The sequence below is a fragment of the Pan troglodytes genome, chromosome 11 (genome assembly GCF_028858775.2).
Source record: "Pan troglodytes isolate AG18354 chromosome 11, NHGRI_mPanTro3-v2.0_pri, whole genome shotgun sequence".
In the NCBI taxonomy this organism is placed as follows: domain Eukaryota; kingdom Metazoa; phylum Chordata; class Mammalia; order Primates; family Hominidae; genus Pan; species Pan troglodytes.
Window position 1 is genome coordinate 17,622,522 of NC_072409.2, and position 25,246 is coordinate 17,647,767.

Consider the following 25,246-nt stretch of genomic DNA (forward strand, 5'->3'; position numbering starts at 1 on the left):
TGGTGCAAAAGTAATTGCAGTTTTTGCTTTTTTTTTTTTCTCTTCAATGTTACGTTTTTTTAAAATTTGTCTATGTTAAAAGAGGCAGTTAGAAAGTTGGTATTTCATTGAATAGCCACAATATATCATTCTTCTGTAAATGAAGATTTAGATAGTATCTTACAAATGATACCACAATGAACATTCTTGAAAATGTTTGTGCACTATATGAGTATCTTGAGGTTAGTCTTTTCTACTTTAGTTTTTATTTTTCCACTGTTGTAATCATGCATTGTTTATAATTTGAATCTGCTTTTTTTATATAACAGGTTTACCTGTATCATTTCCTATTTTTTGTAAACATTATTGTTAATGTTTATTTTTATTGCTATATACCATAATTTACTTAACCATTCTCCCATTATTAGATATTTATATTGTAACTTTCACACTATTATGAACATTTTTGTATACAAAGATTTTTCATATTTAAGATTATTTTATTAAGTTAGATTCTTAGGAAGGAATTTACTTAGACAAAAGGTAACATTTTTAAAGTTCATGTTGCCAGATTTCTTTGTAAATATTGTGCCATCCCATTAACAAACAACTTCCACTCAGGGGAATTGTATTCTTTCTGCCTTCCATTTCAGGCCATTGCAAACCAACCCTGGGCTCAGAAACTTATGTTTAACAGTCCAGGTTTTGTAGAATATGTGGTGGACCGGTCTGTGGAGCATGACAAAGCTTCAAAGGATGCCAAATATGAACTAGTGAAAGCACTTGCCAGTTCCAAGACAATTGCAGAAATCTTTGGGAACCCAAATTATTTGAGGCTCAGAACTTACCTGAGTGAAGGGCCATACTATGTGAAACCTGTTTCCACGACAGCAGTAGAAGGAGCCGAATGATTTCTTCTAGAGCTCATGTAGAGGACCACGTTTTGACCAAAACTTCTCCTAAGGCATTTGACTCCATCTATATTTCACAAAAGAGACTTCCTTTCCCCAAGAATTATCATGGAATGTCAGATGTTACTTTGTCACCAACACTGTTATATTTCTACATTGAAATGCAAAGTGGAACTAGGAGTTTGGAATGCATTAAGAGCAGGCAAGCTTGGTCATAATAGATCCAGTGTTTTTCAGATTCCTTTCACTGCCTTAATCTTTGCAACAAGGTGGAAGTTTTTTTCTTCCCTCAAAATTTTCATGGACATGCAATCTTATCTAAAAGCCTGCTTCAGGGCTGGGCGCGGTGGCTAACACCTATAATTCCCAGCACTTTGGGAGGCCAAGATGGGCAAATCACTTGAGTCTAGGAGTTCAAGACCAGCCTGGCCAATATGGCAAAACCCCGTCTCTACTAAAAATATAAAATCAGCCAGGCATGGTGGCGCACACCTATAATCTCAGCTACTCAGGAGGCTGAGGCACGAGAATCGCTTGAGCCTGGGAGGCAGAGGTTGCAGTGAGCTGAGATCTTGCCACTGCACACCAGCCTGGGCAACACAGCAAGACTCTGTCTCAAAAATAAATGAATAAAATAAAAACCTGCCACCAAATTATTTCTGGATTCTCTTCACTATCTTTTTTTTTCTTTTTGGTCCTTTTTCCGTTTCTGATTCCACTTTCAAAGTCTTGGATATATTCTTCGAAAAATGAGTAGTATGGAATATTAAGATTATGTTCCTTATACTCAGAATACTTTTTATGAGCTCTCTTGGTTTTTTGTTACTATTATTCCTTTGAAAAAAAGACTTAAAATATCTAAAAAATGTTTATAGTGTTCATGTAATTTTTTTTTGCTGTTTACCAATGAAATTTGCCCTGTTGTGGTTTTGGGGGAGGAAAAGTGATAACATGCTAATCAGAAGGATTCCTAAACTGTCATTTCATTTATTGGTAGGTCATGATTGTTGAGGGTTTTGCTTTGGATTTTTCATACCTATAAAGTCAATCTTGAGTTGATCAGAGAAAGGGAAACTTACTCCTAATAAACAGACTCAGAACAGAAGGGACATATGCATAAATCAGGATACCATCTCATTAATTTACAAAGGATAATCTTTCTTTTCATTGACAACACCTACACCCACCTGTTTTCCAGTGTTCTTCTCTCTAAACAGCAAAGCCAAAGCACTCTGCACACCAAATCACCTGTTCAGAGGTTTATGCATGAGCATATTTCTTTTAGGCCGTGGTGAAGTTGATAAACCACCCCTGATTTGTAACAAAATTATTTTAAAGTGACTGGAATTATCTAGTCCCCAGATTGATCATCTCCCCTGGCAACGTGACTCTCTTTTTTGTGTGTGTTTCCATGCTGACTAGTCCCCTACTGTTAATATCACTACTAATTAGGCTATAGCCAGGTCTTTCCTGGCCTGAGAAATATTCTCTTAAAATGACCTTTGTTTTAATCTCATTCATGATGTTGATTTTTTTTCAATGTGGTACAATATATACAATAAAATTTGTCATAACTATTTTAAGTGTACAGTTCAGTATATTACATACGTTCATAAGTTGTACAACCATCACCACCATCCATCTTCAGAATTACTTTCATCTTATACAATTGAAACTGTATTCATTAAACAATAACTGTCTATTCCCTCTTTTCCCCAGCCTCTGGCAACCACCGTTCTGCTTCATGACATTGATTTTATTCACTTAACATCAGATTTTGGGGGGATGCCCTCTCTCCTATGTATGGTCTACACATTCTGATTTTTTTTTTAGATTGAATAAAATTTGTAAATCATTATTTTCATTTCATAAGTAAACACCTGTTGACTGCCTATTATGTTCTTGGGATTGGGGAAGGTGCTAGACATTGGCCTAAGTGCCAAGTGCATCTCATTTAATTTTTACATCCCTGTTTCACAGATGAGGAAACCAAGACTTTCAGTAGCTTATCTGAAAATCACACAAGAAGAAAGTGTCTTATATTGGAAGAAAATAGGTCAATAGAAAATTAGAGAGTATAAGAAGTACAATAATAGAGGAAAACAGAAAACACGTCCCCTGACTTTAGGAAATGTTTTCCAGGGAAGGAAACACCTGCATCTTGAAGAACTAGTAGGAGGCAATCAAGTGAAGAATACAGTGGAGGAGCAAAGCAAGACAGCAGGTACACATGAAAAGAAGAGAACATGTTTGAGAAACTACAAGTAATTCAATATGACCAATGCCTAGGATTTAAAGGGAAATTTTTGCAAAATTCTTTATCATTATTACTAATAATAGCTACCATTTCTTAGCATTGATTTTATGTTGTTAGGCACTTGGCATGCATTTTCTTACTTTATCATCATAATAGCCATAAAAGTTATGTATCATTTCACAGACAAAGGCACTAAACTGGGAAATTAAGTACTTTGTACAGGTCGCAAAGCCAGAATATTAATCTGATTTTCTGAGGATTAGTTGTACTCCCCTTTTGTCACTTGGTTATATTTTGAAGGTAATAGTAGCTAACAGTTACTGAGTTTTTAATGTGTCCCAAGCATTTTCTAAGAGGTTTTCATGTATGAACTCATGTGGCCATCGTCACACTTCCAGGAGTTATATAACAAAACCAAGGCACAGCAAAATTCAGGAACTTGCACGAGATCACATAGCAAATAAGAGAAGTCAACATTTCAACCTAGGCTGTTTAACATAGAATATATGTTCCTAAATACTGCCTTTTCCTCTTAGTGAACATTTACTATGGACCAAATCCATTGACAAACACTTGACATATCTCATGTAGACCATCAACCACACAAAGATTGAGTTTGTACATAAACAGGGTCAGGATGACTTAACAACATATCAAAAAATCTGGTCTAATAAGTATCATGGCAGGGACTTTCAAGGTATATAACTTTGGGAACACCTAAAAATCTCAAGAGCCCCAAGATGGGAACTACTGATCTAATCATTACACAAGAGAAATCAGAAAGTGTGTGTTGTGGGTTGAATAATGTTCCCCAAAAATATGTGTTCAAGTTCAGGTACCCCCAGTACCTGTGAACATGATCATATTCCTCAATGGAGAGGAAGCCAGGTGCAGTGGTCACGCCTGTAATCCCAGCACTTTGGGAGGCGGAGGCGGGTATATCACCTGAGGTCAGGAGTTCAAGACCAGCCTGGCCAGCATGGTGAAACCCCATCTCTACTAAACATAGAAAAATTAGCTGGGCATGGTGGCACATGCCTGTAGTCCCAGCTACTTAGGAGGCTGAGGCAGGAGAATTGCTTGAACCCGGGAGGCAGAGGTTGCAGTGATCCAAGATCACACCACTGCACTCCAGCCTGAGCGACAGAGTGAGACTCTCGTCTCTAAATAAATAAATAAATAAATAAATAAATAAATAAATAAATGGAAAGGAGGTAGGGCATCTTTGCTGATGTAATCAAGTTAAGATGACATTAGGGTGGGCCCTAATCCAATGAGTAGTGTCCTTACAAGGAAATTTGGACACAGAGACACCCAGAGGGAAGATGATGTGAAGTTACTGACACACAGCAGTCCATGTAAAGGTGAAGGCAGAGGTTGAAATTACACGTTTGCAAGCCACAGAACGTCAAGGATTGCTGGCAACCAGCAGAAGCTACAAGAAACAAGGAAGGATTCTCCCAACAGGCTTCAGAGAGAACAGGGCGCTGACACCTTGATTTCAGCCTTCTAGCCTCAAAAACATGAGAGAATAAGTTCCTGCTGTTTTAAGTCACCCAGTTTGTGATACTTTATTATAGTATCCCTAGGAAATGAATATAGGGTATATTTCATGACATGAAATGTGAATTTGTTGCACCCATCTGTGAAATACTGCCTAAGTAGAACTTGACAAAAGTTAGACATCCAACTCTTTACACTAGTGAAGTTTTAAGCTAATATAAACAGAGGGCTAATAGATTCAAATTACTTGCAGTTCTACCACCCAGATTACTAAAATGTTTCCTGCTTGCAGACAAGAAACCTTTTTTTTTTTTTTTTTTTTTTTTGAGACAGAGTCTTGCTCTGTCACCCAGGCTGGAGTACAGTGGTACGATCTTGGCTCACTGCAACTTCCGCCTCTGGGGTTCAAGCGATTTTCGCATCTCAGCCTCGTGACTAGCTGGGATTACAGATGTGCGCCACCATGCCCGGCTAATTTTTGTATTTTTAGTAGAGACAGGGTTTTACCGCGTTGGCCAGGCTGGTCTCGAATGCCCAACCTCAGGTGATATGCCTGCCTCAGCCTCCCAAAGTGCTGGGATTACGGGCATGAGCTACCGCGCCCGGCCAAGAATAACATTTTATTACAAAAATTCCCCTATTTAAGGTTTTCCTTTTAATTCTGAGCATTCACCACCATCACTGAGTCACTGCTGCCATCACTGAGTCATAAGAGTACCATCGAATGATTTTTAAAAGTCCACTAATTATAAAGCAAAATAAGACTTGGTTACATTTTTCTTGGTTATAGATATGTAAGCGCACACACACACACACACACACACTTTTTTTCCACAATGTATTCTGTGTATAAGGGCCCTTTCTTCCCTTGGTCAGTCCCTGTCATATAAGTCTGATGGGAGAAGGTCTACAGGGAGTATCCCTGGCAGACTGACCAACTCAGGTGTATGTATGTAGGATGATTAGGTTATCCTCAAACAGGTATTGAACACTTGAATCTACGTCACCAGAGCAATAAGTTAGGCACAGAAGGTGGTTTGGACCTTTGGGATGCACCTGTGGATTTTAGGGCTCTGTCGTGGCTGGCAGAGTCAGAGGATGATGGGAGCCTTTTTCTCCAGTCGAAGGGTGGGATCCTGCTGCCTGGTCACCCCAGTGTAGTGTAGGTGCCACAAGTGCTCAGGGCTAGGATACCACTGCCCACCTATATCACACCAGGTACCAAGGGCATCTGAGGGTAACAGATGTGAGGAATTGGGAGGCAGGGACAGAGAAGAGAGAAATATCTGGCTGATTCTTGGTGGAGGGGGGTGGGAAAAGCAAATGGGAGCTAATATTATCAGGGTGTCTCTCATTCAAGTTCTGTTAGTCTTCAACCTCCCTGAGCTTCAGAGAGCAGAAAAGATGGCCACCAGTGAGGACAGTGGTGGTGTTCCTGCCATGGCCCAACTAGGAGACACCCATCTTCTGAAAAGGAAGCCCCCAAGCAGCATGTGTATCACAAAATTCATGAATAAGCACAGCCATGAAAGGCAGATTGGAGCTGGGGATGTAGATGGCTTCCAGGTGGACGCAAGAGGAGGAAGAGTGACCATATGTTCAGGGACACCCAGATGTTAGGAAGTCCAGGCCCCATGTAGCACCATTTCTGGAGCTGAGGGTTCAGTTGGAATGTACACTAGTGAGAGCCTGCTGCCCACAAGTTGCTCAGCCCCTCCTGAGAACATGCCCTGACAAAATGACCAATCTTGGTGTATGTGTGTAGAATGATTAGATTATCCCCAAGCAAATATCAGATACTTGAATGTACTAAGATTTCTGGATATAGTATACTTTGTCCTCCTTCACAGGCATCCCCAGAGGTTTGGAAAGTTTTATATAGGATGCTTGATTAGTCCTTTCTGATATTTGTAAACATTTCCCAATAAAGCTGCATATTCATCTGTCCTTTAATAAAGCACTATTGAAATATGATGACATATAGGGAAAGCCTGTTTGTGCTCTACAGGCTTGTGAAAAGGTGCTAGAATCAAATACTTGAAAATGAGTTGAAACATCAGAGACACCCCATAAGCCATATGTGGCATGGGCATCTGAACCTAATGTGAAAGCGTATAAACATATTCTCTAGCCCTAAGGAAAAAAAAAAAAGAGAGACCATGAAGAGAACATCTTGAAAGAGCCTGAGAGGGGAGGTCACCAAGATGGCAGGATAGGAGTTACCAACCTTCAGCCTTCCACAAAAAACAAAACACAAAAACAAACAAATATAGACAGCTATTTACAAACCAAACTAGCCCAAAAGATCTGAAGGGTTCATTAAAGAATCTGCAGCAAACTAACCTGGGCAACATAGCAAGACCCTGTAGTAAAAAAAAAAAAAATTAATTAGCCTGGCATGGTGGCACACACCTGTGGTCCCAGCTACTTAGGAGGCTGAGGCAGGAGGATTGCTGGAGCCCTGGAAGTTGAGGCTACAGTGAGCCATGATCATGCACTACACTCCAGCCTGGGTGACAGAGACCCTGTCTCAAAAAAAAAAAAAAATCTTCAGCAACACAATGAAGCAAAAAATACAGAGAATATAGAAAGGACTGCTGGTAACATTGGCATAGCTGAGAATTGGCATCACTCACTGCACCCCACTCAGCAAGTGCCCTTGCCACCCCTACACAGGGGAAGATCTTTACATAGTGAAACTAGCCTATAAATTCTGGAGGAGGTGACTGTTCCATCTCATGTGCAGACATTACCATAAAAGCAACAAGAAATATGACAAAACAAGGAGACATAACATCAACCAAAGAACACAATCATCTCCCAGTAGCTGACCCCAAAGAAACAAAGGTAACAAATTACCTGACAAAGAATTCAAAATATTTCTTTTAAGAGAGCTGAGCAAACTGCAAGAAGATATAGAGAAACAATTCATGAAATTGGGGGGAAGTGATCAAAATAAGAAATTTAACAGAGACTGAAATTATTTTTTAAAAATCTAGAAATTCAGGAACTGCAATAAGCGTCCAGGAAATGCAAAGTAAAACCATAAGGAAATATCATCTCACCCCAGTTATAATGGCTATTATCAAAAGAACAAAAAATAATAAATGCTAGCAAGGATGCAGAAAAAAAGGGAATGCACTATCGTAGGAAGTAAATCAGTACAGCCATTATGGAAAATAGTCTGAAAGGTTCTGAAAAAAACTAAAAATAGAACTACCATATGATCCAGCAATCCTGCTGTTGGGTATTTACAGCTGTTGGGTATTTGATGTACTGATGTACATCAAATCAGTATATCAAAAGGATACCTGCACCCTCATGTATATTGCAGCACTATTCACAATAGCTAAGATATGGAATCAACCTAAATGTCCACTAACAGATGAATGGAAAAGGAAAATGTGATATATATATACACAGTGAAATATTATTCAGCCATAAAAAAGGATAAAAATCCTTGTGATTTTCAGCAACATGGATTAGCCTGGAGGACATTATGTTAAGTGAAATAACTCAGGCACAGAAAGATAAATACCACATGTTCTCATTCAACTGTGGGAAGGAGCACAAAATTGAGCTTATAGAAATAGAAGAATTATGAGCCAGGCGCAGTGGCTCATGCCTGTAATCCCAGCACTTTGGGAGGCTGAGGCGGGTGGATCACCTGAGGTCAGGAGTTCAAGACCAGCCTGGGCAACATGGTGAAACCCCATCTCTACAAAAATACAAAAATTAGCCAGGCATGATGGCAGCTGCCTGTAATCCCACCTACTCAGGAGGCTGAGACAGAAGAATTGCTTGAACCTGGGAGGTGGAGGTTGCAGTAAGCCGAGATCATGCCATTGCACTCCAGCCTGGGCAACAGAGCGAGACTCGGTCTCAAAAAAAAAAAAAAATTGAATTGAAAAAGAATTATGGTTATTAAAGGCTGGGAAGCAAGGACATAGAGAGGTTGGTTAATAGATACAAAATTACAATGAGATAGGAGGAATAAGTTAGTGTTCTATATAGCACTGTAGGGTGAATATTACTGACAATAATTTACTGTGTATGTTCAAAATCTAGAAGAGAAAATTTTGAACGTTCCCAACACAAGGAAATGACAAATTTTTCAGGTGATAGATACAGAAACTAGTCTCATTTGCTGATCATGCATTGTATACATGCGTCAAAATATCATTCTTTATCTCATAAATATGTATAATTATTACATGTCAGTTAAAAGGGGAAAAATTACCTTTTGTGTATGACAGATAAGTAGCAACATGAAAATAATAGCATAAATATATATGGTACTTACTATGAGTTCTAACTGCTGAACATATTTTAACTCATTGAACTCCCTTAAGAACCCTATGAGCCACATATTATTTTTACCCCATTTCACAGTCGAGGCAATGACTGCACAGAGAGGTTAAGAAAATTGCCCAAGGTTACACAGCTGGGCAGAGCTGGGCTTTGAATCTAAGCAGTCTGACTACACAGTCTGTGTTCTTAACCATGATTCTGTATAGTCTCAATGCACTTGTAATAAATATATTCAGTTGGATTAAAAAGATTCTGGAATTGAAAAAATACAATGAATGCAATGAAAAATGCAATAGAGGCCAGGTGCAGTGGCTCATGCCTCTAATTCCAGCACTCAGGGAGGCCAAGGCAGGAGGATCACTTAAGTACAGGAGTTCGAGACCAGCCTGGGCAACGTAGTGAGACCTCATCTGTTCCAAAAATAATGAAAAATCAGCCAGGCATGGTGGTACACACCTGTTGTCCTAGCTAACCAAAAGACAGAGGCAGGAGGACTGCTTGAGCCCAAGAGCTCAAGGCTGCAATGAGCCACTGCACTCTATCCTGGGTGACAGAGTGAAACTCTGTCTCAAAAAACAAAAACAAAAACAAAAAACAAAAAAAAAAGACATCCAATGAAGGAAAGGAATGTAGGAAAGCATTTAATTATCCCAGTTCCTTTCCAACACATGAATAGATTCAAAATGGAGAGGGATCCTATGAGCATTAAAAAAATGTGGCCTTTCCAGTTTCTGTCAAATACATGAAATAACTCAAACTGCATAGAAAACCTGTTCCTTGTAAGGAATAAGGAAAGCATTCAGATATATCAGGTACCTTCAAAAACATAAACAGATTCACACTTGAGAAAAATCCTATGAATATAAAACATATGATAAAATCTTTTGTTCCAGTTTCTTTCAAAAACATCAAAGAACTTATACTGTAGGCAGGACATGGTGGCTCACACCTGTAATCCCAGCACTTTGGGAGGCCAAGGCGGGTGGCTGGACAGATAGGTGAAATTCTTCTCCTATATAAGGCCAGCCTCACAATACTGGACGAGTTATTTGTCTTATTTAATGCACAGAAACCAACACAGAGAGTCAAGGGAAATGAAGAAACAGGAAAATACACTACAAATAAAAGAGCAAGATAATTCTACAGAAACTAACCCAAACGAATGGGAGATATTGTTTGACCTGACAGCAATTCAAAATAATGGTGATAGGCTGCTAGTAGTGGCTCATGCCTGTAACCCTAGCACTGTGGGAAGCTGAGGTGAGTAGATGACTTGAGGCCACGAGTTTGAGACCAGCCTGTCCAACATGGTGGAACCCCATCTCTACTAAAAATAGAAAAAAAAATAGCCAGGTGTGGTGGCACATGACTGTAGTCCCAGCTACTTTGGAGGCCGAGGCACAAGAATCACTTGAAACCAGGAGGTGGAGGCTGTAGTGAGCCAAGATCATACCACTGCACTTCAGCCTGGGCAACAGAGTGGACTCTGTCTCAATAATAATAATAATTATAATAATAATAATAATAGTAATAAAGATGCTCTCCAAAGTCAAGAGATCAATATAAGAACAAACTGGGAATTTCAACAAAAAGAAAGTATAAAAAAGTACCAAACAGAAATTACAAATCTGAAGAATACTATAACTAAACTGAAAAATTCAATAGAGGGGTTCAACAGCAGACCAGATCAAGCAGAAGAAAGGACCAATGAACTTGAAGACAGGTCACTGGAAATCATTCAATCTGGGAGCAAAAATTAAAAAATTAAGGAATGTAGATAATTTAAGAGACTTATGGAACAACATCTATTGAAAAACTTATGCATTGTTAGTGTGCCAGAAGAAGGAGAGGGAGAAAAAGAAAAGCATAGAGAATATATTCAAAGAAACAATGACAGAAAACTTTTCAAGTCTAGGAAAGGAAATTAAAAGCCAGATCCAAGAAGCCCAAAGTACAGCAAATGATAAATCCAAAGAGACCCACATCAAGACACATCATAATCAAATTGTCAAAAGTTAAAGACAAAGTGAAAGTGCTGAAAGCAGCAAGGAAAAAGCAAATTGTCACATACAATGGAACATATATAAGACTATCAGCAGATTTATCTTCAGAAACCTTGCAGTCAAGAAAGGAATGGAATGGTATATTCAAAATCCTAAAAGGAAAAAAAAAAAAAAACCTGCTGACCAAGAATACTATATCAAATAATCCTGTCTTTCAAAAATGAAAGGGTGATAAAGACTTAAACAAAATTTGAGAGAGTCTATCACCACTAGGCCTGCCTTACAAAAAATGGTAAAGGGAGTTCTTCAAGCTGAAGGAAGAGGATGCTAAGCAGTAACATAAGAACATCTGAAAATATAAAAGTCACTGGAAAAAGTAAGCACATTGTCAAATCCAAATTCTCTATTTCTGCAATGGCAGTGGGCAATGAATTATATCTCTGGTATAAAGTATAAAGATTAAAGTATATAGTATAAAGATTAAATGCAAAACTATTAAAAACAACTAAAGCTACAATAACTGGTTAAAGGATACAAATTATAAAAAGGTATGAAGTGTGGCATCAAAAGCATAAAACATGAGAGGAGGGGGAATAAAAGCATACAGTTTGAGTATGACATTAAAATGAAAATTAAGTTGTTGTCAACTTAAAATAGCCTGTAATAAGGTGTTTTATGTAAGCCTCAGGGTAATTACAGAGCAAACCCTATAGTAGAGAGACTATAACACAATAGTAGTAGGGATTCAGTACTTCATTTTTAACAATAGACAGATCATTCAAACAGAAAATCAATAAGAAAACACTGGACTTGAGCTACACTTTAGACAAAATGGATCTAACAGAAATATACAAAACATTATATCCAAAAGCAATAGAATACACATTCTTCTCAAGCACACACATCACATTATCCAGGATACATCATGTTAGCCCATAGAAAAGTCTTTAAAAATTTAAGAAGATTGAAATCATATTAAGTATCTTTTGTGACCATATTGGTACGAAACTAGACATCAGTAACAGGAGAAATCAAAGAAAATGAATAAATACTTGGAAATAAAATAATATGCTCCTGAACAAATGTTGGGTCAAATAAATTAAAAGGGAAATTTAAAAATATCTTGTGACAAATGAAGACTTGTAAGGTACATCAAAAGCAGTTCTAAAAGGGAAGTTCATGGTACTAAATGCCTACATCAAAAGGAAAGAAATATCACAAATTAACAACCTAACATTACATCTCAAGGAAACTATGAAAGAAGAATGGCCGGGTGCAGTGGCTCACGCCTGTAATCCCAGCACTTTGGGAGGCCGAGGCGGGTGGATCATGAGGTCAGGAGATCGAGATCATCCTGGCTAACACAGTGAAACCCCATCTCTACTAAAAATACACAAAAAATTAGCTGAGCATGGTGGCGGGCGCCTGTAGTCCCAGCTGCTCGGGAGGCTGAGGCAGGAGAATGGCGGGTACCCGGGAGGCGGAGCTTGCAGTGAGCCGAGATCGTGCCATTGCACTCCAGCCTCGGTGACAGAGCGAGACTCTGCCTCAAAAAAAAATAAAATAAAATAAAAAATAAAAAATAAAAGAACAAACTGGCCAGGCACAGTGGCTCACGCCTGTAATACCAGCACTTTGGGAGGCCGAGGCGGGTGGATCACCCAAGATCAGGAGTTCAAGACTATCCAGCCTGATCAACATGGCGAAACCCCATCTCTACTAAAAATATAAAAATTAGCTGGGTGTGGTGACTCATGCCTGTAATCTCAGCTACGCGGGAGGCTGAGGCAGGAGAACTGCTTGAACCTGGGAGGTGGAGGTTGCAGTGAGCTGAGATTGTGCCATTGCACTCCAGCCTGGGCAACAAGAGGGAAACTCTGTCTAAAAAACAAACAAACAACAACAACAAAAAAAAAACAAGAAGAAGAAGAAGAAACTAAGGTAGCAGAAGGAAGGAAATAACAAAGGTCAGGGCAGAAATTAAAAAAATAGACACCAGAAAAATGACACAAAAGACTAATGAAACTAAGAGTTGTTTTTTTTAAAAGATAAAGTTGACAAACCCTTAGGTAGACTAAATAAGAAAAAAATAGAGATAAGACTCAAGCAGAATCAGAAATGAAAGAGGAGATATTAAAACTGATAACACAAAAACATAAAGAATTGGTTGTGCATGGTGGCTCACGCCTATAATCCCAGCACTTTGGGAGGCTGAGGCGGGTGATCACTTGAGGTCAGCAGTTCAAAACTAGCCTGGCCAACATGGTGAAATCCCATCTCTATTAAAAATACAAAAAATTAGCCAGGCATGATGGCACGCATCTGTAATCCCAGCTACTAGTGAGGTGGGAAATTAAAGAAATAAAGAAAAATAAAATGTAAAAAAAAGAGAGAGAAATAAGCTTTCCTGTATTAGGCTGACTTGTCCCACAGGCAGCGACAGGCACAGCCCAGACCCAGGAAAAGTCTTGCTAATACTATCTAATGTGCCCTGAAGAACTCTTCCAGCACTCCCTCAACATCAGGAGGAGAAAAACAAATTTTCCTTTCTCTTATGGTATGAGTTTATAGATTCCTGTTCTCTGTAACTAGTAACTTCAAGTATTGTTTTATCTAAGCAGTGGAGTGAAGGCCATAAACCATCTGAGCAGGCCTGAGATACAGCCACCTGGGCACCATAGTGAAAGTTATGGATAAGCCCGTGCTAGGCACTAGAGCAAACCTAGATAACAGACATCTGGGCTGCATAACAACGGCCATGTGTAATCCTGAGTTATGAACCTGTCACAATTTGATTAACTGTCTTTGTTCTGCCTCTGTATCCTTGCTTTCATGCCACTATAAGCCTGCTTCAAGCTAGCCCACCCACTTTTTGAAGTGTGTATAAAAGTCAAGTGCTGTCTTTTTTCCAGGCCTAGTTTTTGGATGTTAAGTCTGCTGGGTCTGAGTGCACTCAATAAAGATCCTCCTGTATATACCCCAAGGTCTCTCTGGTCCTCCTGATTCCCACAACACTAGAGAGGCTGAGGCAGGAAAATCACTTGAACCTGGGAGGTGGAGGTTGCCATGAGCCAAGATAACGCCACTGCACTCCAGCACTCCAGCCTGGGCGAAAGAGCAAGACTCCGTCTCAAAAAAAAAAACAAAAAAAAAAAAAACAAAAAAAAAGAGAATTTTTAGAGACAACTATGAACAATTATACAACAACAACATGGATAACTTAGAAGAAATGGATACATTCCTGGACACATACAACTTATCAATCCTAAATCATGAGGAAATGGAAAATCTGAACCGACCAGCACAGAGTAAAGAGATTGAATCAGCAATAAAAAATCTCCCTCCAACTGCTGAAGCCATCTACCAAACACTTAAAGAAGAATTAATACCAATCCTTCTCAAACTCTCCCCTCAAAACAGAAGAGGGAATACTTGCAAACTCATTTTGTGAGGTCAGCATTACCCTGATAGCAGAGCCAGACAAAGAGACTACATGAAAAGAGAATTACAAGCCACAAATAAACAAGATCCCAGCCAATATCCCTGATAAACATAGGTACAAAAATCCTCAATAAAATACTAGCAAACTAAATTCAACAGCACATGAAAGGGATTATTCATCATAATCCAGTGGGATTTATCCCAGGGATGCAAGGATAGCTCAACATACACAAATCTATAAAGATGATACACTACGTTAACAGAATGAAGGGGACAAAATTATATGAGCATCTCAATAGATGCAAAAAAGGCATATGGTAAAATTCAACATTTTTTCCTGATAAAAACTTTCAAAAATAAAGTATTAAAAGAATGTACCTCAACACAATAAAAGTCACACATGACAAACACATAGCTAACATCATTCTCAACAGAAAAATAAAGTTAAAAGCTTCTCCTCTAAAATCAGAAACAAGACAAGGATGCTCACTCTCACTTCTGTTCAGTATAGTATTGGAAGTCCTAGCCAGAGCAAATAGACAAGAAAAAGAAATAAAATTGGCTGGGTGCAGTGGCTAATGCCTGTAATCCCAGCACTTTGGGAGGCCGAGGCAGACGGATCACCTGAGGTCAGGAGTTCGAGACCAGCCTGGCCAACATGGTGAAACCTCTTCTCTATTAAAAATACAAAAATCAGCCGGGAGTGGTGATGGGTGCCTGTAATCCCAACTACTCGGGAGGCTGAGGCAGGAGAATCCCTTGAACCCAGGAGGCGGAGGTTGCGATGAGCTGAGATCACGCCATTGCACTCCAGCCTGGGCGACAGAGTGAGACTCCATCTCAAAAAAAAAAAGAAAAGAAAAAGAAATAAAATTAGCCAAATAGGCCAGGTGTGGCAGTTCACACCTGTAATCCCAACACTTTGGGAAGCTGAGGCAGGAGGATCACTGAGGCCAGGAGTTCAAGACCACCCTGGGCAACATGGCAAGATCCCATCTCTGTAAAAAATACAAAAATTATCTGGGCGAGGTGGTGCACACCTGTATTCTCAGCTACTCGGGGGGCTGAGGCAAGAGGATCTATTGAACTTGGGAGGTCAAGGATGCAGTGAGCTGTGTTCATGCCATTGCACTCCAGCCTGGGCAACAGAGCGAGATCTTGTCTTGAATATATATATATATATATATATATATATATATATATATATATTATAAAAATTTAAAAAAATATATTTCCAAATAGGAAAGGAAGAAGTGAAACTGTCACTGTTTACTGACAATATGACCTTATAAGAGAAAACCCTAAAGACTCCATCAAAAACTGTTAGAACTGCACTGGGCATAGTGGCTCACGCCTGTAATCCCAGCATTCTGGGAGGCTGAGGTGGGCAGATCACCTGAGGTCAGGAGTTTGAGACTAGCCTGATCAATATGGTGAAACCCCGTCTCTACTAAAAATACAAAAATTAGCCGGGCGTGGTGGCGGGCGCCCGTAGTCCCAGCTACTCAGGAGGCTGAGATGGGCAGATCACCTGAGGTCAGGAGTTTGAGACTAGCCTGATCAATATGGTGAAACCCCGTCTCTACTAAAAATACAAAAATTAGCCGGGCGTGGTGGCGGGCGCCCGTAGTCCCAGCTACTCAGGAGGCTGAGACAGGGGAATTGCTTGAACCTGGGAGGCGGAGGTTGCAGTGAGCCGAGATCGTGCCACTGCACTCCAGCCTGGGCAACAGAGCGAGACTCCATCTCAAAAACAAAAACAAAAACAAAAAACAAACAAACAAAAACTGTTAGAACTGACAACCAAGTTCAGTAAAGTTGCAGGGAAAAATATCAACTTATGAAAATCAGTAGCATTTTCATATTCTAACAATGTACTATCTGAAAAAGAAAACTATCCTTTTTATAATAGCATCAAAAGAAAAAAAACCCAAAATACTTACGAGTAAATTTAAATAAGGAGGTCAAAAAATCTGTGTAATAAAAACTATAAAATGTTGATGAAAGAAATTGAAGATGACACAAATTACAGAAAAGATATGCCACGTTCATGGATTGGAAGGACTAATGTTAAAATGTCCCTGCTACCTGAAGCCACATACAGATTCAATTCAAACTCTAGTAAAACTCCAATGATATTTTTCACAGAAATAGAAAAAAAATCCTAATATTCATATGAAAATGCAAAAGTCTTTGAACAGCCGAAACAATCTTGAGCAAAAATAACAAAGCCGAAGGCATCATACTACTGGATTTGAACATCTGTTACAAAGCTACAGTAATCTAAACAGCATGTACACTATAAAAATAGACACAGACCAATGGAACACAATAGAGAGCCCAGAAATAAATTCATTCATTGATAGTCAATTGATTTTTGATAAAGATGCCAAGAACACTGAATGGGAAAAAGATAGTCTTTACAATGAATGGTGCTGGGAAAACTGGATGGATATCTACCTGCAGAATAATAAAAGTATACCCTCATCTCACACTATATACAAAAATCAACTCACAACGGATTAAAGACTTAAATGTAAGACCTTAAATGTAAGACCTGTACAACTACTAGAAGAAAACATAGGTGGGGGAAGCTCCATGACATTGGTCTGGGCGAAGATTTTCTTGGCTATGACCCCTTAAGTATAGGCAACAAAAGCTAAAATAGACAAATGAGATAATACCAAACTATAAAGCTTGTGCATATCAAAAGCAGCAATCAGTGAAGAGATAAGCTATGGAATGGGAGAAAATATTTGCAAGCCATATATCTGTTCTGGGGTTAATATCCAAATAGATAAGGGACTCAAACAACACAATAGCATGAAAGCAAATCACTTTATTTATTTTATTTTATTTTGTTTTTTGAGATAGAGTCTCAGACTGTTGCCCAGGCTGGAGTGCAGTGGCATAATCTCGGCTCACTGCAACCTCCACCTCCTGGATTCAAGCGATTTTCCTGTGTCAGCCTCCCGCGTAGCTGGGATTACAGGCACGTACCACCGGGTCCAGCTAATTTTTTGTATGTTTAGTAGAGGCGGGGTTTCACCCTGTTGGCCAGGCTGCTCTTGAATTCCCATCTCAGGTGATCCACCTGCCTTGGCCTCCCAAAGTGCTGGGATTACAGCCATGAGCCACTGTGCCCTGCCCAAATAACCTGACTTAGAAATGACCAAAGGCCCTAAATAGACATTTCTCAAAAGAAGAAGTACAAATGGCCAACAGGTAGATGAAAAAAAAATGCTCAATACCACTAATCATCAGGGAAATGCAAAGTAAAACCACAATGAGCCATTATGGTAAACCAATAATACAGCCATTATGGAGGTTCCTCACAAAATTAAAAATAGAACTGCCACACAATCTAGCAATTCCACTACTGGAAATATATCCAAAAGATATTAAATCAGTATGTTAAAGAGATATCTGCACTCCCCACATTCAATGCAGCATTATTCACAAGATTAGTGGCATTTATCTAAGTGTCCACCAGTGCATGAATAAAGAAAATGTGGTATATATCCACAATAAAATGCTATTCAGCCTTATAAATGAAAGAAATCCTGTCATTTCCAACAACATGGATGAACCTGGAGTGCATTATGTTACATGAAATAAACCAGGCATTGAAGGACAAATAAGCGCATGAGCTCACTTATATGTGGAGTGTAAAAAAACTCAAATTCACAGAAACAGAGAGTAAATGGAGGTTACCAGAGACTGGGGGTTGGGAAAACTTGGCAGATATGGCCAAGAGATCCAACATTTTTGTTAGACATGAGGAATAAGTTCAAGAGCTCTATCATACATCATGGTCATGACAATTAACAGCAATATATGAATATCTGATAATTGCTAGTAGAGTAGATTTTAAGTGTTCTCACTACAAAAAAGTATGTCAGGTGATGCATGTGTTAAATAGCTTGATTTAGCCATTCTATAACATATACATATATCAAAACATGTTGTACAACATAAATATACATAATTTTTACTAGTCAGTTTATAAAAAAAAAACTTAGTTATAATGAATTGTGTACTGGCCAGGTGCGGTTCCTCACACCTATAATCCCAACACTTTGGGAGGCTGAGGTGGGAGGATCACTTGAGCCCAGGAGTTCAAGACCAGCGTGGGCAACATGATGAAACCCCCATCTCTATAAAAAAATACAAAAATTAGGCCAGGCGTGGTGGCTTACACCTGTAATCCCAGCACTTTGGGAGGCCCAGGCGGGTGGATCACTTGAGGCCAGGAGTTCGAGACCAGCCTGGCCAACATGGTGAAACCCCGCCTCTATTAAAAATACCAAAAATTAGCCAGGCATGGTGGCAGACACCTGTAATCCCAGCTACTTGGGAGGCTGAGGCAGGAGAATTGCTTTAACCTGGGAGGCGGAGGTTGCAGTGAACAGAGATGGTGCCATTGCACTCCAGCCTGGGCGACAGAGCAAGACTCTGTCTCTGAAAAAAAAAAAAAAAAAAGGTAGCCGGGTATGGTGGCGCATGCCTATAGTCTCAGCTACTCAAAAGGCTGAGGTGGGAGGATCCCTTGAGCCCAGGTGGTGGAGGTTGCAGTGAGTCGAGATTGCGCCACTGCACTCTAGCCTGGGTGACAGAGCCAGACCCTGTCTCAAAAGAAAAAAAAAAACCGAAAACTAAATAAACAATGAAACATAATGTTCTCTCTTTTGAAAGAAATATTTCATTTTGAAAAGAATCATGCTACACCAACTTAAATTTTTTAAAAATTTGAGATCTCAGTAATTGAGTACACCAGAGCACAGAAAACATTTTGTACCTTTGCAAATAAAATTAAAGATTCAGAGAACCTACATAAAACATGGGAAAGAAGGGATGCTTTCCATAACAGGGTAGAAGGTAACTTTAAAATAGTAGACTCATAAGGAAAATTAAAGAAATCCTAATCAGCAAAATACATGAGATTGTTTTTTATGGTCCCCATGTGAAAACGTTTAAAGCTGTCAAGGTACGTCAGAAGTTTGCAGGAAATGAACCCATAGTATGTCTCAAACAGTGTACATTCTTTTCCATCATTAATTTCCTTCCATGCTAGGGGCATTTCAGGATCTGCAATTTCTGAGGATGTAAAAATGAACTTATAGCAACATCTGTTGTATCTAATGTGCCTTTTCCCAGAAAACCTTGAGCTGTGGATGGGTATAAGGCCAATGAACTTAGCACAAATTCCTACAAACACATCAGCTGGCACCATCATGGGTACTTCTTTGAAAACCACATACATCATTCGAGCCACATCTTGGGACATTATAAAGGCCTCACCACTGCAGTAATCTGGGTAGTATTTTTCTGGGTACTCACTAAGAGGGACAAAGTCTCTGTTCTGAGGATCTCTATTGGGTGTAACCTGATGAAGAACTCTTCCTACATAGATATCTTCTAGGTGTTCTTTCAGATTGAGAAGATAGTCTACCAAGCTTGGTAGATTGACAAACATCTCTTCATCTACCTTGAGAATGAACAGGGCATTAGGGCAGAAAGCCACAGCCCACTGTATCATTGCAATGATCTTCAGGGTTTGGTTCTCAGAACTGTCCAAGAAGATTCCTTCAATTATATCATTATTCTTACGGGATTCTTTGTTGATCTCTTTCTGGGTAGTTACCGAAACAGGCATTCCCAAAGCAAACAGTGTGAGAATGGGATGCCCTTGGACACTGGTCACATTGCCCCAAGTTTTCCTAATGAGGTCCCGTCTTGTTCCATTTCCTGGGCTACTGAAGATAAGAGACAGCAAAAAAATGTTCTTCCCTTTACATATTTCCGACTGGCACAGAACATAATATTTGGAGAGATTACTTCTTAGGGGTTCGATGTTCAATTTTCTTGCCTTATTCTTAATTTCAAGAACTTTCATATCTATATAAGGCAAAGAATGCAGAAAGTATTCCTCCACAAAGTCAGCCCCAAAAAGCAAGGCATGAAATAGGATGACATTAAATAGAATGAAACACCACTGGTGAGTCCGAAGTCTGCAGAAAGTCACCTAAAAAAGGAAAGGACACGTGTTCATTCAGGCTTCACCTCTATTCCTGTTTTTGCCCTCATTTAACCCTATACGGACCTCTCACAGCATTTAGCAGTACACTCTATTTTAAGTGTTTATTGTGATATATTATCTATTTCTTCCACTAGATTATGGTCTCCTGGACAGCAGGCATCGTGTCTCTGTCTTCTCCAGTGCTGCTGATTCCAGTATTTGGCACAAAGTGAACACCGAGTAAAGTGTTAGTTGGTTGTTTTCTTGCTTGTTTGGATAAAAGCTTATTTACTATATACAAGGCACTTGTCTTGGACATTGGGATTACCAAGAAGAATTGGACACAGACACATGGATATAACTTAACAAGTGGTATCACTGTGATAAAAACCTGTAGGAAAATACATGATGTTCTTTCTTGAATGGGAGCACCTGGATCCATTTCTTCTCTAATTACAAAAGTCAGGGGCTATTTTTCCATGAAGTGGCTGCTTTTGTTAGCCATGACACCCTGGCTACTATCAAATATTTACATTCTTCTAGTATGACTTTCCAATTTAATCTAATACTGAATCAGAGTTTCTTTTGACAATGGCTCTTAATCTATCTGACATTTCCATCAATATGGACAGATTACTGCTATCTGCATAGCACCTCTTCAGAGATGTAAGATAGACCTAGGCCAAGCTTACTCTACCTCATCAACACAGATGGAAACTTTCTGTCTGAAAGGGCATGTGCAGAATTGTAGTATAACAGAGCCAGGGAACATTAAATGAATTAAATCCCTTTTCATTGGATCTTCAATCAATAAAGCCTCCCATAATAACTGTTACCTCCTATTATGCACTTGCTTTTGTGCCAGGCATTGCGATAATCACTTTTATGTGTCTTAACTCATTTAGCCCTGGTAATATCCCTTTCAGATATGTTATTTTCGTAATTAAGCTGAGCATCTGAGTAGCTTAATGGTTTAGTAATTTGCCCAAGATCACACAGTGGGTAAGAGGTTGGGATAGGGCATGATTTGAACTCAAATCTGTCATATTCCAAAGCTCATTCTTTTTTTTTTTTTTTTTTTTTGAGACGGAGTCTCGCTCTGTCGCCCAGGCTGGAGTGCAGTGGTGCGATCTTGGCTCACTGCAACCTCTGCCTCCCAGGTTCAAGCGATTTTCCTGCCTCAGCCTCCCAAGTAGCTGGGATTACAGGCATGCACCACCACTCCCAGCTAATTTTTGTATTTTTAGTAGAGATGGGGTTTCACCATATTGGCTAGGCTGGTCTTGAACTCCTGACCTCAGGTGATCCGCCTGCCTCGGCCTCCCAAAGTGCTGAGATGACAGGCGTGAGCCACTGCACCTGGCCCCCATGTCCTTTAAACAGTCAAAAAACACAACAAAACAAAAAAACCCCAGCAATTATAATCTGAACTCCTTTCCATTTTCTCATTTACACATAGAAAAAAATTTCAGCTTCCTCAAAGCCTATTTTACTAGATATCAAATGCTTTAAAGATTGTAAGAAACTTACTTGCATGTTGCCTGTGAGCAACTTCAGGGTCTTAGAAATTATTGAGTCCAGGTGCCGATTATGCCCAAACGCATCTCAGGATCACTCTAGTCTAACAGCAATTGCAGTAAAGTACTTTGTGCCTCAACTTTTGAGGATAAGGTTTCTTGCCAATCAACCTGAGCTTTTATCCTAGAATACCTGCTGACTGCATAGGAGAGTGGGTGATCATGTTACAGCTAGAGTGAATCCAGAACAAAGAATAGACAAAGCAAACCTCTTCAAATGCTTCCAACCCTGTGTACTTCATGAAACTGACCCCATGTCTTTATGCTGAGTTCCTGGTAAAGTGTGTGTGGAAGTTCAAAGAACAGTTACCCAGATCACTTCTCCATAGCATCACTGCACAAGTAGATATATCGTATACTTTTTTTTGGAGTGCATCTCAAGAAACCAAACAGCTGGAGTAATGCCTGCTCCCTGGTACATACACATGCAAAAACTGTACTAGACATAGAGGAAGATTTTTCATCCCTAGTGGGTGCATTATTTTCTCCCAAAGAAACATCATATGGTGAGGTCTGGTGTATGGCTCATTGGGAAGGATTCAGAATCCCTAGTATTGGCTATGCAAGCACTTTACTAAATCAATTTTAAGTCATCTAAACTACCTCCCCAGGCAAGTTTAGCTCAAAATGGAAGACAACATACAGTCCACTTTAGCCGGAATTGAAGAAACTAAACATTTGATGTTTTCTCCTTTCCTGGAGTATGCATGTATAGGAATTATCCCAAACATCATTTCTACCAGCAAGTTTATTTCGAGAAAAGAAACAACATTCAGCATATTTTCATGTTCCTGTCACACAAGCAATTATACTGAGCATTCTTTTCTCATGCCAGGCTATATTTCGTCCTTTCCTTCAACATCCAACATGTTGATCTTCCCATCTGCCATTTACAACAGCTTTTGTAATTATTTGGCCAGGAATAACTTCTTATATTTAAAGTTGGCTATGTTTTCTCAGCAACCATCATACAATCTTGAAAATCTTTACAAAGTGGGAAAAATCTAACCTAAAAATATCAAATGAAAGGGAATTTTTACATATTCTGAATTTAACAATTCAATAGGTCTTGTATTTAATTAAATATTACTTCCACTTTGCAATTTAAAAATTTTTTTATAGTCATGAATTTTGCTCCTGGATCCCCTCTGGGCTTAAATTTGCACAATTTGGTTTCTTTGTTATGAGAGGTCCAAACAATATTATCTCTGGGGCAGCTCCATCTGGACTTTTCAATTTGATTCATCAAACTGTACTGGGGTTGAGAATGTTTGCTCCAAAGAGATATGGGTGCTTGATTTTCTTGATTACCCTGGTACTGCCTTCCCTTTCATAGAGAGTATCCAATCTGTATATCTGTCTTCCTAAATGTCTTATAATGCTGTCATCAGTCACGTTCTGACTTAGAAGTCTAGAGTGACATCCTGTTGCTTAGCAAATCAAATTTGCTCTCTTGAGACCTTACTTTTAGGACACCGTAGTTGACTTCCACCCCACATAATCAATTTTTATTTCCCATGTTTCAAGTACCCTAGATGAAGTCAGGATGCTTGGAACCTTGGCCATGCTCTACCATCTACTGGATATGTGTCTCTCTTATTGTCTATATTATTGGACTGTGCTATCAAGCATGGTAGCCATTAGCCTCGTGTGGCTATTAAATTAAAATTAAATAAAATTAAGAATTTAGTTCATTTACATCAGGTACTTTTCAAATGTTCAGTAGCCACAAGAGACTAGTGACTGCCTTATTGGACAGCACCAACAGAACAACTCCATCACTGGCAAAAAGCTTATTGGACAGTGTTGGTATAAGATGTATGTGAATGTGCGTGTATGCATGTATGGCTTAGGAACCCTTACAGAGAAACAAGGATAACTTGTGCGCTGGGCATTGTGGTTCACCCCTGTAATCCCAGCACTTTTTGAGAGGCCCAGGCAGGTGGATCACTTGAGCCTAGGAGTTCAAGACCAGCCTGGGTAACATAGCAAAACCCTGACTCTACAAAAATACACACACACACACACACACACACAACTCGCTGGGCACGGTGACACGCGCCTGTGGTCCCTTCTACTCAGGAGGCTGAGGTGGGAGGATCGCTTGAGCCTGGAGAAGTCGAGGCTGCAGTGAGCCAAGATCGTGTCACTGTACTCCAGCCTCGGCGACAGAGTGATACGTTGCCTCAAAAAAAAAAAAAAAAAAAAGGATAACTTGTGCTCTGAAGTTGGTTTGGGTTGAAATCCTATGACAGCCATTTACTATGACCTTAGGCAAGATGCCTAAACCTCTTTTGATTTCAGTTTCCCCATCTCTAAAAAGGGGCCTAATAATAGTTACTAGCTTGTGGGGTTGTTGTGGGAACTGAGTGAGATGGTACACAAAAAATGTTGAGAAAGAGTGCGTGGGATTTTTTAGCTCAGTTTTAGTTCTTGACGCTAAAAGGTTTGCATGCTTCATTTCCTTCAATCCTCAGAGCCTTCGGATGGGGACCTCACTATAATTGCTATGCAGATGAAGCAAAGTCTGAGAGGTTAAGTAACCAGGCCACAGCCAGAGTGTAAACGTTGTGCTTCATTCAAATCTACATCACTTGACTGTCTCTTTTCATTCAACAACCTCCTTACCTTGCTTTATTTTTCTCCTTTGCACGAGCCTTAGTTTATCTGTCTTCCTCCTCCTAATAGATGTAAGGCCCAGGCGGTCAGGGGCTTTTGCGTTTTTTGTTCACTAACCCTATCCCCTAGAACAGCGTTCGGGATAAAGAGGTGCCCATCGGGTTGTATGAATTTGGACACGTCTCTTAACTTCTCTAAGCCACAGCTCCCTCTCCTCCGTAAAATGAGGATAATAAGAAAAACTACTGCAGAGCTGGTGCAAGATCGGATTGGAGGAGGGACATAAGCGCGCTGTGCAAACCTGGATGTACGGTACGAAAGGAACCTCCGTTCTAGGTTGCACCCAGCCTAAGCACCGTGAGGGCCGCGCGGCACGCGTTCAGCTTCCCGGGACGCTCTTCTCCCCACCCCTACTCCCGGCCTCCAGCCTCCCACCACCCACCTCCGGGCGGGGACCGGAAGTGCAGCCGCTTCCGCCGGGAGCCGCGGAGCTGAGGGACGCGCGGAGATGACGCAGGCAGCACCGGAAGCCGCTCCCCTGTGAGGCTGCGGACCGGGAGCAGCGGCCGCAGGTCCGGGTGTGTATGCGAGGCGGGGCCGGTCGGGGAGGGGACTCTTAGGCGCCC

General features: G+C 40.0%; 3 protein-coding genes across 18 annotated transcripts in view; 2 read left to right on the forward strand and 1 right to left on the reverse strand.

Moving 5' to 3' along the window:
• PSMD5 (proteasome 26S subunit, non-ATPase 5) overlaps positions 1-20,847 on the forward strand; it is a 45,517-nt gene extending 24,670 nt beyond the window's left edge. The window contains exons 10-11 of one of the 4 annotated variants that reach the window (XR_010148876.1): positions 3,033-4,246; positions 5,016-6,607. Coding sequence is in view for 2 of the 4 variants with exons in the window: in XM_520224.8 (XP_520224.5) it covers positions 633-890 (258 nt within the window). In the remaining 2 variants the exon portion in view is untranslated. Of the gene's footprint in view, positions 1-632; positions 2,468-3,032; positions 4,247-5,015; positions 6,608-20,579 lie in introns of those variants that run through there. The other 3 variants (XR_010148877.1, XM_016961553.4, XM_520224.8) reach the window with 3 other exon arrangements.
• B3GALT9 (beta-1,3-galactosyltransferase 9) lies at positions 17,225-25,085 on the reverse strand. 2 transcript variants are annotated; one of them, XM_009457181.5, is made up of 2 exons: positions 24,630-25,085; positions 17,225-20,430 (listed from the first exon to the last, which is right to left on the reverse strand). In XM_009457181.5, exon 2 carries the CDS (start codon positions 20,299-20,301, stop codon positions 19,327-19,329), a length of 975 nt encoding a protein of 324 aa, XP_009455456.1. In that variant the 5' UTR covers positions 20,302-20,430; positions 24,630-25,085; the 3' UTR covers positions 17,225-19,326. The 2 variants fall into 2 exon arrangements, with proteins under 2 accessions (XP_009455456.1, XP_063644468.1); XM_063788398.1 differs by having other exon boundaries at positions 24,922-25,029.
• The window catches only part of FBXW2 (F-box and WD repeat domain containing 2), a 34,459-nt gene continuing 34,187 nt past the window's right edge, over positions 24,975-25,246 (forward strand). The window contains exon 1 of one of the 12 annotated variants that reach the window (XM_009457174.5): positions 24,975-25,192. The gene's annotated coding sequence lies outside the window, so the exon portion shown is untranslated. Of the gene's footprint in view, positions 25,199-25,246 lie in introns of all 12 variants that reach the window. The other 11 variants (XM_520223.9, XM_009457179.5, XM_009457177.5 and 8 more) reach the window with 11 other exon arrangements.